Genomic DNA, 13,743 nt, shown 5'->3' with positions numbered 1-13,743 from the left:
TTTTATACTGTTAATATTAAAGTTTAACCTTACTTTTGATGCTCAGGTAAAACATGTGGTTCAAACTTCTTACATCTGGTTTAAAATGATTGCCAAAATCATTTCTTTTAAGGATCTACAAAAGGATATGTACACTTTTGTCTGCCCTTGATAAACTGCTTGATTTCATTGCACTAAGGTCTCAGTCAGATTCAGTTCATTCAAAATTGACTCACTGGAATAAAAAAGGATATAAACATGACCTCTTCCCTTCACTGTAAGTTCACATTATAATGGAGATATTTTAGGTGGATTATCATACAGTATACAATGCTAACAACATACAATAGGTCATAAAATATAGAAGAAAAAAAGGATAGCATTGAGTTATCACAAGAAGTTCCTAGCAATAATTCAGAGAACGGCAGTATACTGATTCTTATTACTGAGGAAGGACTCCTTCTGCAAAGCTCATGAAACAAATAGTACAAAAAGGAAAATGGAAAAAAAATAATAATAACACAAAACATTTGTCAATGCTGTTTAACACTTTTATTTGGACATTTCTCCTTAAGTGTTTTGTACTCTCAGTGGAAAGCAGCAGAAAAGAGCTTCACACGTAATGTAGTTTGAGCAGCAAGGAAGTTACAATCAAACAAGTTGTAAACCGACGTGTGCAGACATCCCAGCAGTACCATAAAGATTCATTGTAAAACTATGTTTTCTGCTCTAGCCACACACCAACTAAATACTTATGTAAACTTGTGGATAGCTTTATGTTTTTAACTCTAAAACCATGTTTCCAGGCTGATGCTGGTAAATGGGGACTTGTACAAGGGCAATACAGGTTTCCAGAAACACACTAATGTTTAATCTCCAGGTATCAAACTAAAATATCTTCAGACATTTTACTGAGCTGCAAGTAAACCCCATGCCAAGAATTCAAAGACATGCAGAGTATTTGTGCACTAGCTTGCTAAAGGGACAACTTTTTATATAGTTGTTTCAGACGTAACACTCATCCCCCAACACATACACTCATCCTCCAAAGCTTTCTTTAACATACAAACTTCCAGGTTCCTTTAATCCTTCTCTGCTTTCACATCTTGTTGGCTTTTAAACTGCCCTCAAAAATGCCTTTCATGTCTTCAGCCTTTTCACACGTGCACTGCAGTCCTTACAGTTGCAGAAGGAGCTGCACATGAGAATGGAAATGTCTGAATCAGTCGTCTCAGACTGAGCAGGATTTAACGTGCTAGCTTCACAGTTCAAAGGGCTGATAAAGTCCAACTGAGCCAATGAGTGCCCAGGTCTGGTAAACTGGAGGATTCACAGCAAGTAAAAGTGCATGTTGATGACATTTGCTGATTTGTTTGCTTTTGCTGTTTTCAACAAGCTCAAATGCACAAAGTACCGATCAACATAGCAGTCATCATTACATTACAGCATGAAGCCTTCACACCCATCCTCACAGTAAATGTGCAAAAGGACCTGATCCTTCAGACACTTTCGATCGTGAAAACAACTTAAAAGAGAAAAAAAGTTAAAAAACTTAAGAAATGTCCACATGTAACATGCTAATATAAAACATACTGCTTTTAGAGTCATTCCTTTCCCAGTGTTTGATATAAAACACTAAAAAAAGCCGGAAAATATTTCAGGTAAACATGTTATCAGATTGTTATCAATTTATAGAGAAAGGAAAGAAATACTATGTATATAATGAATAAGTCATAGTACCAAAATTTAAAAAAAAAAAAAGTCTAAAAGGAATAGCAAGTGAATGTGAATGTGCTGATGGATGTATTGTTGTTTGCAGAAGTATGGCATTTTATTCCAAAAGAAGCAACCCGTCCCGTTACTGTGAAACAGCTTTGTGCTGCCTCGCAGTGTAATTCACACTTTCTCTTTCTTGTGAAAATGAGCAGCAAAAGTAAAAACATTCATTTGGGAGTGAAGATCTGGTAGGTGTTGTCCAACAAAAAAAATGGAGTGATTGGGAGCATGAGACCATCTCATTTCATGAGTTCTCCAGTACTTTTTAGTGTTTTTGCAAAATCAAAAATGAAAAGATGAAGTCACCAACTCAAAGAGCTTTTGTCTTGGGTCACTCAGGTCAGGAGTGTTTACAAACAGGTAGTGCATGATTAGGCTGGGTGGAGTGACTGTTTGCAGCTGCATGCATGTCATGGCTAAAGGTGCATTTTTCCATGAAGGGTTAGTTGGGTAAACAAGAGTCAGCTTTATCCTTCCTTCAGACCAGCACAGGCATGCTGACATGACATCTTGATGTTCCCTGGCTGGCATTTGGAGCTGATGATGGTTTTAAGTGGAGTGAGACTTTTTTCAGATAAAGGTGGAATCCATGATGCTTGTGTCTTGTGCGCTTCGGGCTCGAGCTTCAAAAAGCTGCTTTATCAAGGCAGATTTCTCTTGCTCCAGCTGGGCAATCCGCTCACTCTTCTCTGTTACCTCCTTCAAGATGACACAGAAAAAAGTTAAGCGAAATACAGTCTTAAAGAAAAGAACACTTTGGGTAAATATAAATGACATTATGCATTAATTATTCTAAACCTGTGTGAGGAGTCGGTTTTGGTCCTTTAATCTCTGGATGGCTTGTGGAGGAGCAGGGGCCAGAGGCTGGGAGTTAGTAGAAAGAACTGCTGTCTGAGTGCCGCTAGGAGGAAATGACTGCAGAGAAACAAAGAGGAAATAGTGATGAAAGAATGCTCCACAATTTTTCTAAAAAAAAAATAATCAGCTTTAAATTTCATAATTTACATTTCTAAAATAATCCACCCATTTTTTCAAAACTAGTTTTGTGTATTAAAAATTTGAATGTTCCTAAAATTGAGAAATATTTACAACATGCAGCTCTGAGTTTCCTGTAGACTTTTTTTAAAAATGAAAATTAGGCTTCTAGTTGTAGTCTACTCACATCTGGTTTAATAATTACATATTAATATCACTCTCTGGTTGATTGACAGGCATACTGCTGCCCGTTTTTCCACAAGGCTTCATTAGATTTAAACATGCAGTGAAACATTTCCTAAGTGTCAGTCAATCAAAGGGTGTTTGACCTGAAAACTATCTACCTAGCATGTGAAATCAATCACAAACAAATTTACCCAAATTCCTTCATTTTAGTGGCAAATACTCATAATCAGGTTGATTGTTCAGAGCATGTTGTAGTTTACTTGGATCTAAACCAGTTAAAGTTAGAGGTTAAATGCAACCAAGTATCTAAAAAAAATAAACCTCTCAAATGTTCACTTCCTATTTTAAATGAACTGTGAACTGTGACAAAGTGGGTAAGGTGCCACCACTTGTCACTGTTGCTTAACACAAAAACCGCTAACCATATTGTGTTTGAGTTCCTGATACTTTTCTTTATGCGCTCAGTGGTCAGCAGACACCAACTATCTTGGGTTTGTTTGTGTTTTGTTTTGTATTTGAGTAAAGTTAAAATATTGAACCACTTGTTAAAATAAAGATGCAGACCAATAGAAATAAGTTGGTTTAATATTCTGTTTGCTTTGTTAATGAAATGTTTAGTATTATTGACTTACTCAGCATACTTATGTTCTAGGACAAAACGGAGGAAGAGCTGCTCATGTCCTGCATTTAGAGGGTTTTACCCAATTGGTGATGTCACTGGATGGTACCAAGTATGGGGGGGGGTTGTATTGTGTTGAATTAGTTTGTCTTTTATAGGATAGGTATTGTGCCTGATGTTTGTGGATGGAGAAACAGTTTACAGGGTTATCTGAGATAACGGGGAAAAAGATGACTATGACTTTATTTAGTGTGCGTACCTGAAAGGTGGTAGGTGCTGGATTCAGGTGTCAGGGTATTTAAGGCTGGCATTTTGTTTGTCCGCGACATCTGAGATTGATGTGGCAGGGTGCATGTTAGATTACTTTAGGTTTATTTGATTTCAGTTATGTTTAGTGGGTAAAATGTCATTTGTGTAGTGATATAATTTTCCGTTGTGGTTTTCTATGTATTTTATGGCAACATACACCATTGCACAATAAATTCTCAACTTGTTGGAGGACGTCTGCCTACTGCCATCTGTTAGCCACTCTGGCCACGCGACCTACAACATGAACACAGACTCATTTTGACTAAACTTCACAAGGATGCGTTCATTAGACAAACACCTGTCAAACAGCATGGGTGTTGTTCTGCCAGGCAATTAACAAGCAACACAACAATAGTTCTCCAGTAGCGAGGGGAAGACTTTTTACAATACAAACTACCAAATTTTTAACCTCAACTCAGAGTGATGGATTTTGTTAAGACCTACAACAAAGTAAAACGTAAAAACACATGCAGGCATTAAACACTCACCATTCCAGTGCAGGAAATGAGGTCATTAAGGCAGTGGTTTACTTCTTGTAATTTGGGAATGAGAACATTCATGCGACTCTGACTGGCTTCTGTGAAGAAATCCTGAGATGAAAAGGCATAAAAAGATCAAATAAAACTCAAAAAAGCTGCAATAGGTTTAAATATTTTTTAACCAAAAGGAGGAGATATACTGGATGCTTCCAAAAAGGCTCCTATAAGCACATCTCTTGGATGCTAATGGATGAATGTTTTCTCAAAGCAATTCTTTTTTCTAAATACATTTTCAAAATAATTTTAACCAAAAGTTCTACTTTGACGCATCAGAACAGGTCTTGTTTTATGAGGGAGTCTGTATGCAGGTTCAAACTTCTGATGCACAATTTTGTGCATTTACAGAGAGTTAATATACTGGGACAAATTATTACTTCATATTCTTCTGAGGACAAGTATGTTATCTTCCAGTCACTCATCAATAAACTGCATGTGATAAAAATTCATCTGGTCAGATCCGATCTGGTTAGTTCGGGTTATTTCAATCTGGCAAAGCTGTTTTGCAACAATTACAACATTCATTAAAAATATAAAGACATATTGGTTCCAACATAAAAATACAAAACATAATCTCTGTAAAGCCATAGTATCAACCACTACACCAACATGGAGCTAAAAACAGTAGCAGATATACAGGTGTGCTCTCTAGACTATTTAACCACTTGGTAAAACAAAAAGAAAAGGACAAAACTTTTGGTACTACTGATATGAGTACATAAATGCTATTAAGAAACCTCATTCTTAACAAACACAGTTTGAACTGAAATAACTTCAAAATAAGCACCATCTGATCTGGTGAGTCACCAGGTTCAATAAAAGTTATGAGTTAAGGGAAGTGCATTTTAAGTATCCTTTTTGTAGAGCAGTATTTGAACTGACCGTGCAGTGGGAGCTTTGTCCGACCTGTCGCTGTCTCTCTGAGACATTGTGGATTTGGCTTTGGTACCAGTCTCTGGCCCGCTCTACCACTTCCAGGCCAGTCAATAGGGAATCCTTCTCTTGCTCCAGCTCTTTCATTTGCTTCAGCTGCATGAATTCCAGTTAAATGGAGAACAGAAGAGTGAAAATGAAAGGACAAGAGATGAGAAAAGAAAAGGAACAAATTTCACTTTCAGCGCAGGTTTCATGTGGAGACCCTGTGGTAAGAAAACATTTCAGTTCATGCCATTACCATTAGTGTTTTCGGATCGCTGCCAAGATTAAATCTAATCACAGATTTTGTTCAGCCAGCAGTTTTCCCAGTAAACAAACTCCCATATTTTCATCACAAGAGCATCTGCAGCACTCTTTTGTGCTGGCTGAGACAATGGCGCCACGCCAATTGTGGCAAGCTCTCTGCCATTCTGAACAATGTTAGAGGAGCAACGAGTTCGGTGTCATGGCAACTGCACAGCAACCTAAGAATGGGGTAAACAGTGGATCCACTTCAACTATGGCCACCCCAGTGTGTGTTGTGAAAGAGAAAAAGAGAGACATGTGAGACAAAATGCATGTGTGTGTTTGCAGCAAAGCTGTATAGAGTTGTGCTGACCAGGCTGTCCATGCAGCACACCGCCACAAGTCCAGGCCTCACTGCTGGCATTCAGCCACCTGGTGTGTCATCGCTCTAGCTACCCATCGCTCCGTCCCTCTGGCTGCTCACTGCATTCCACTGATCATTGCTCATTTACTAAATGAAGACTGACAGGACACCATAGTCAAATAGTTTGTCCCATCTTTTCAAAACAGTCTGAAGAAAGTATATATACAGAGGAAGAGCAGGAGAGGTTAGCGGTGTCTAGAATGTTTCTGTGCTCATTTTGACCAGGATGACACAGCATGAATATTCACAAAAATCGACACACAATAGTATGAAAGCCATTGCACCATGTTGTTTAACAAAAAAACACAAAGGCCCTTTGAACTTGATCCACAAATAACAATGTGGTCTGAAGAGTATTCAAACAACAGCACATTAGATGCAATGAATAAGTCAATAATTAAGGCAATTTATAGATGTGAAAAATGGTAAAATATTAAAGAGACCAGAACAGAAAATCTATAAATCTTTAAAATCTGGAATTTTTGTGTATAAGTGACTCTAACTCAATTCAATTTACAGTATAAAGCTAAGATTATTTTCTCATGAAATATCAATAAATAAAGGCTCAAATTACAATTCCATTTTAAAAAAAAGACAGCAAATTCTTATTGTGAATAAACATTAGAAAATAAAAAGTTCCCATTGTGAAATTTTGTAAACTGGTTTACAATGACTCATGTCAGTTCAACTATGAGCTTCGAAGCTCAATAACAAACCAATAAACATTTTCTCAACTATTTCTGTCCAAACAATCACACTGAATTCCAGGTACACAACAGTGATCACAACGTTTAACTTCCTGTGTTGTCTAAACTGAAACCATTATTTATCAAAATACTGTGATTAACAACTTCAAACTTGAACTTCTCCTATTAAAACTACGTCAAAGAGCCTTTCAGTCCCTCAATCCTTTACAACCATCTTTCCTTTCCCTGCAGTCTTCCTTTCTCCCTCTCATCCTACTCACCCACAGGAAAAAGTGCAGGGCCTTGCTGCTGTAGAGGCTACTGCTGAGGGGGATGAAGACAGTAGTGTAGGCAGCCCACACAGCCGTCCAGGCAGGGCCAGGCGGGCCGAATGAGTCGTCTACTTCTACCAGGCCCCTGGGCCCGACCCGGCTCACTACCATCAGGGCAGCAGTGGGCCAAGTTGGCCTGGGTGGGAGGGACAGATGGAAGGGGGGGAGGAGAGGGGCAGGGACAGAGGGAAAAGGAGGGGAGTCGGTCAGTCAGCCTCTCCAGACACAGAGGCGAAAGGGAGAAGAGACAGACACAGCGACACAGACACGGAAAGAAGGAGGGAGAGGAGATGAGCTGGAAAGAGTGAGAAATAGTGAAGCAGGGGGAGAGACGGAAAGTGAGAGGGAGTGTTAGCTTTGGACTGGAAGGTGGGAGGGGCAGAGTGAGGGGGGAGGCAGGGGGCAGAGGGGATAGGAGGAGAATTTGTGGGCCAATAGGAGGCAAAAGAGGCTGCCATGGGGATTCTTTTCTGCATTTTCCTCTTTTTCTCCAAATACACTATTTGATTTCCAGGATTTATTTTCTCTTAACCAGCCGAAGTCTTTGCTGTAGCTATAAAAACTTTAAATAAGTAGTTTCTAAACAGCCCTCTGGCTTTGAAAGTCTGACACTACCCTGCCTTTTCTCTAAACAGAAACAATGACATATACCAAAGCTTCACAAAAATGTCACCTAGAATGCTCCACATAAGACCAATAAAGAATATAATAAATCCAGTTATATATATTCATTAAGAAAACATGAAAGAAAACAGACATAACTTTCCTCAGCTACTAACAGTGTCACACACTTTCCATTTGGTCTGCATTAAGATCTGCTGCTAATCTGTAACTTCTTTGAGAATCCAATCAAACCATTTTTTTTATTAATTATCTGTGTTATATCAGTTAGTGATTTAACATAATTATTCATAATTAGTTATGATTTGATCAACAGTCCAAGAGTCAAAGATATTTAACTTATCATCCTGCAAGACAAAAAAGGTTAAGAAAAATAGACCACTTCTCTTTTAGACAGGAGGCCTCATTTCTTGCATTTTTGCTTGTGGAATCCAAATAATTTCACATCAGGTAACAAGGCCAAAATCCAAATCCTTTGTTAGTAAAACTTCATAACTCAGTTGGGGTTCTGGGAGTCTTGATTGTTTAAAATCAGTAGATGTCAATACAATGATAGAACAAGAACAATAATCTGGGCAGGTCTAAACATGTTTTTATACTAACCATCCCGTAATCCACTCCGTTGGAAATAGTATGCCTCCTCTGCTCTTCCCGACTCCGCCCATGACGCCTGGAGGCACCAGTAAATCCTGTAGCTGATTCACTCTGAGATCTTGGCAAACCTGATTTCACAACACCTAGACGAGATGTGAAGAAGACACGTTGAGTGCAACACTGCAGTCTGGTATGCAGGCTGTAATTCCTGCTAAGCATAACTGGAATGATGCTTGTCATGTACATTTTAAGTTAGAGCAGAAAAGGTTCAAATGTCTGGCACAAGTTTGGATGTCTCACATGTGTGCAAAATACTCCACAAATAAAACCGCTTGTTAAATTATAACTGTGTACAAAGGTAACTTCCTCTGGCTTTTTCATGAACAAAAGCACATGAAACTAAACTTGAACTACACATCTGAACTTATTCTGCTCTAAATAAAAAGTCCATGCCACACCATATATACATCTGAAAATGTATTTCACTACAATAATATAAGAAATTATAACTTTTTTAAAAATTCTGGCCAGTTTGTAAACATCCATAAAGCGATTAAAGTCTTAAGACTGTAATGGTAGATGATTATTACAGCCTCCCAGTATGTAGAACTTTGCATGAGTGAAACTGCATTAGTTGCATCAAATTTGCATCCATATACAATTTAAGTCTAAAAAGTACATTTAATTCCACTGAAGCATTCTGTAAGCAAGTTAAGCGTCCCCAACCTTAAATGGCTTTTGGGTATATTTTCATAAAAAGAAAAAGAAGAAACTACAGTCATAAGTTTAAAAGAGAATAAGCTTGTGCTTATTTTTATACCACAGGAGGGAGCTGTAATCTAAATGTTTCTGGTATCAGCAGAGCAGGATCAACTGATTTTTATTACAGCATAAATGACGGCAGTTCAGTGAAATATTTCATTGGTGTATTATTGGGCAAAGATAAGATCGGTGAAGGAAATAAAGGAAATATGTCAAGTATTTGGGCTTGAGGCTATAAAACAAACTGATAACATCTCTGGCATTTCTCTAACACGAAAAAAGAACCAAAATAAATTTTATTTCAAATGTTCTTCACCAAGTGTTTTGATTCAAAGTGTTACACTTTAACATTAAACAGCTCAATGACGGATGTCATTAAGACTTACAGGATATATGTAAATAGTTTTTTCCCTTTTTTGTGCATAAAACTGTGCCTGCCTGGGTCTTATTTAATTTTCCTTATTTTCTAAAAGTTTTTGCTGTTTACCTGAGATTGTGGTGATATATTTAAAGAACATGCAGGTCTGCTGAAGAGGCGGCTGACAAACATCAACATGTTAAATTATGTAACTTGTTTGGGTTTATTTCTGAGGTATTTTATCACTGTCAGCATTTTAGATTTAGGTCCATAACACCAGTGAGAGTAAATGTTGGGAATTTATGATGACGTTTGAAGTACTGAGGAGGATTTTGAGCACTGTAGTGATCTACAAGCCCTGGTCTGTGCTCTAATCTGGACTAATCCAATAGGATTTGGATTTATATTATAGACACATTTGGTGTCCATGATTGTTGACCTGATCATCGGCTTGTAATGTGGCTGTAAGTAATTCCCAAAATTACAGGAATCAGTATGAAGCTCTTAGTTTCATTCAGCAATATGAACATTGGTGACATAGAGTACTGACACTAGGCAGTGAGGCCTGGCTCATGGTCAGAAGTCGCTCATCCCAAAGCTGTTGCAACAGAGCTGAAAGCACATCACTGTATGAGCGTTTCCCTTTGTTTAATTTAAAAGACCAAATTCAAAAGATAAACAACTGCTGATCAAACCAAATAGGAGAATATGTGAGTATTTCATATCTGACCCAAAGGTCTCAGGTTAATTTCAGAAAAAATGGGGACAAAGATTTTACATCTAACGTGACACATGGAATATCCTTAAAATAGAATAGAATAGAATAGAATAGAATAGAATAGAATAGAATAGAATAGAAAAGAAAAATTTTAGTTATTGTACAACTGCGAAAACTTTGCTTCTCAGCAACCTCCAGTAACAACCACATATCAAATGTGCATATTTGCATATATACTAATTAACACCCACACATATATAACATAACATTAACTCATCGTGCAGTTAAGTATATTTACAGGCTAAAAATGTATGAGATTAGTGAAAGCGCAAAAGAGTAGTCAGGACACCAGTCTGAAAGTGGCATGTTGTGATTTACAAGTCAGATAGGTATAGATGCCTATTATGCCACAGCTACAAAGGAAAAGTGGTCAGGACACAACAGAGCTAATAGCCACATTCACCCCCTTAATGCCAGCTTCCTTAATCTAACCATTTATCGTATCTATCTATCCATCTATGTGTTTGAAAATCAATTCTGTCCTTAAACAAAATGGTTTGAACAGTGAAGGCCCTGAGGGTTCAACAGAGATAGTGAGAGAATGTAATGTTATCACTTCAGACAAGCCTGACTGAACAGAGATGTGAGTGTATTTGTATGAGCATGCAAACGACAGACAAAACTAGTGTGATTGCTCTGTAAAAGTAAAACATAGCAACAGCTTGGACCTGTGTGAGAGTCTGCATACATGAATAAGATGACTGAGGAAATTGTGAAAATTTCTCAGCCGCAGCTCCTCCAATTTAAAATATATTGCCTTGTTGTTCAGTTGGAAAGCCTGCTGTCTTTATAAAACACTCAAGATGGATAAATCCCTGCAGTTTCTGGCTCTATAACTAATTTTGTCAGAATAGGGGCTCAGCACTGGAGCAGAGGCCTTTTCAGGCTTTGTCTAAGCAGTATCATTACACTGATACCGAGGAGCTATCATCAAAATACAGCAATAACTCTTATAGATCCATTCTGACATCCAGTAAAGGACTCCCTTCACTGTTGCTATTTTAACCACGATGAAACTCCATCTGAATGATTAATACTGACATGCAAAAACTCTGTCGAAGTCGTGCACTTGTGTGAGCATCATGGTCCAGTGCACCCAATTAAATTAAAATAGAGGACTGAAGCCTGTAGAAGTACAGTGAAACATATCCACTCAGCTGTGCACGAAATCAAATGACAAGCTGTAGAAATGGACTGCTAATTGTGTTCTGGTAGATATGTAACAACCCACTCCTCTTATTCATATCCTGTTACAAAAAAGCAGAGCATGAGATTAAACAAAATGTCAGCTTTAAGCATTACCACCGTATTTTACTATATTATCAATTGTTTACAAGTTGAAGAATAAATAAAGGTAAAAACTGCAAAGATAAAGAAGACCATGACAGCTTTAAACAAACAAAAACCGTGAATTAAGTCCCAAATTCCCTGCATTGCTTCCGCGTATTTAGTGGTTTTTTTTTTTTTGTTGTTTTGTTTTTTTGTTTTTTTTCCATAGTAAGCCATTACAACTGTATTAAGACAAGGGTTATCATTTGAGATAATTATATGTCAAGTATTATCCATAACCTCTCTAAAACTTGCAGTAGGTCACTGTACTTGCAGGCACTGGCAGTTTTCTGGCTCCATTGCCACTTACATGATTCTTCCATATGAGGTGACTCCAGCGCAAGAGACTCAATGGACCTGACTTTGCTCTGCTGCGGCTGTGTTGGGTTGGCAGCATGGCCCGTTTCGGAACGGTAACATCCACCATCTGGGACGACAGGAATCCGCTCCAAACTCCGTCCGGACCTCTCAAAGCCAGCGCCGAACCTGGCCGGTCCACACGCGGGGTACCCGGACCCTTCCTCTGGTCTGGTCCGGCTTTGCAGGGAGGACGCTCGGTGTTGCTGGGTGTTCGTCACGTTGCTCGGCCCCAGCGGCCGGACCTTGTTCTCAACCCGAGTCCCGACACTGCATGTGGATAGCGGGGCGGGTTTCAGGGGCTGCTTCAGAGCCTGCTGCGGTTGCACAGCTGCCTGGGCCTTAATATGTGAACTGTTCTCCGGGTTGAGCATGGAGTACCGCAGACCCGCAACGAAGCGCTCAAAGGTGAGGCAACCATGCGGTGGGGTGACCCTCCTGAGGCAGGCGAGCACCCCACCGGGCAGGTCGCGGGTGTCTGCGCCTTGCCAGCGGCTCTCAATCTCCGAGATATGGACATAACCCCGTCCACCGTCATCCAAAATGTCAAATAAAGTCCTTAAACTGTATAGGAAGGCTTTGGGTAGTCCATCTGTTGAATATTCCGTCTCTTTTGGTTGCATTTTGGTAGTTTTAAAGCCACCCACTGGTCCCTGAAATACGTCTTTCTTTAGACCAGCTCTGCCGTAAATCACCGACGTCCCGTTGAGCCTGCAGTTCTGATCAGTCGCTATTAAAGCCATGAATGTGGGATAAAAGTCCAGAAGATAATCATTCAAAAGTAGGTTCGCACAACCTGGTCAACTTTATATGCAAGTGTGGTAAAATCAAATTAATTTTTACCTGTTTGCTCAATTATTAAAGCGTGATCTTATTAAATTTACTGCATCAAAATAGGCCTACTGACGATAACTTACTAATTATACAACTAGCCTCTTCTACTCCTTTACTCGCCACCACTGTGATCCATACTTTCCTTTCTACCCAGGACCGCCCTTCAAACGGCTGTGCGTGAGCGCTCCGCGGTCTGCTATTGGCCGAGGTCCGAGAGAGCTCAGCGCTCATTGGTTGGAACCTGAAGTAGACCCTAGTTTGAGTTGAGCTTTTGTTATTACTAATGCTCCGGAGACGTTATTCATAAAGCCTGTATGTTATTATAAACCTCCGCGTATCAAAGAGAGGTACTTCTTTACAACTCCTTCACACCCATAACAGAAGACAAAAACCTTTTGTTCAACATAAAAAACATTAAAAAAAACAAAAAAAATTTCACTTTTGTAATAATAATAATGGAATGTAATATAATATGTTAGCCTTTTTTTGATGAGAATATAATGAAATGATTGTATTAATCAATTCCCATGATTTATATGTGGATAAAACAGACTTGTGAATTTTGTCACAATACAAAGCAGTGGAATGCGAAAATTCATAGTTCTGTCACTTTTTATTTAAAATGGAAAATGAGGTCCATGATTTCACAGTTTAAATTATGTCTCCATATTGTCTTAACACATCACAGGATTTTGTGTTAGTTCCTTACAAGTTTCTTGTTTTTACTGAATATATGACTGTTTTGTTTGTTTGTTTGTTTTACCCCAGAAAGCGACAGCTGGATGATTTGGCTGCACTGTACAGAAAAGTCTACGTTCACATGAGTTTACTGTCCAAGGAGAACAATTGGGAAGCAAAAGGATATCAAATATAAAATGTACTACAAAATGTGTTTTGTACTTCTTCCATCCATCCATCCATCTTCTACCGCTTATCTGGGGTCGAGTCGCGGGGGCAGCAGCCTAAGCAGGGAAGCCCAGACTTCCCTCTCCCTAGCTACATTTGCCAACTCTGCGGGGGGGATCCCAAGGCATTCCCAGGCCAGCCAAGAGATATAATCCCTCTAGAATGTCCTGGGTCTCCCCTGGGGTCTCCTCCTAGAGGGACGTGCCTGGAACACCTCACCA

General features: G+C 39.0%; 1 protein-coding gene across 2 annotated transcripts; it reads right to left on the bottom strand.

The window, feature by feature from the left end:
- Positions 1-523: 523 nt before the first annotated feature.
- On the bottom strand, positions 524-12,525 carry sapcd2 (suppressor APC domain containing 2; the record flags this gene model as incomplete). 2 transcript variants are annotated; one of them, XM_079256885.1, is made up of 6 exons in its annotated part: positions 524-2,454; positions 2,554-2,670; positions 4,333-4,434; positions 5,263-5,409; positions 8,208-8,341; positions 11,736-12,525. In XM_079256885.1, 6 exons carry the CDS (start codon positions 12,523-12,525, stop codon positions 2,326-2,328), a joined length of 1,419 nt encoding a protein of 472 aa, XP_079113011.1. In that variant the 3' UTR covers positions 524-2,325. The 2 variants fall into 2 exon arrangements, with proteins under 2 accessions (XP_079113011.1, XP_079113012.1); XM_079256886.1 differs by having other exon boundaries at positions 5,287-5,409; positions 11,736-12,405.
- Positions 12,526-13,743: the final 1,218 nt, after the last annotated feature.

The sequence above is a fragment of the Telmatherina bonti genome (genome assembly GCF_933228915.1).
Source record: "Telmatherina bonti genome assembly, chromosome: 17".
In the NCBI taxonomy this organism is placed as follows: domain Eukaryota; kingdom Metazoa; phylum Chordata; class Actinopteri; order Atheriniformes; family Telmatherinidae; genus Telmatherina; species Telmatherina bonti.
This window is presented reverse-complemented; position numbering and strand designations above follow the sequence as displayed.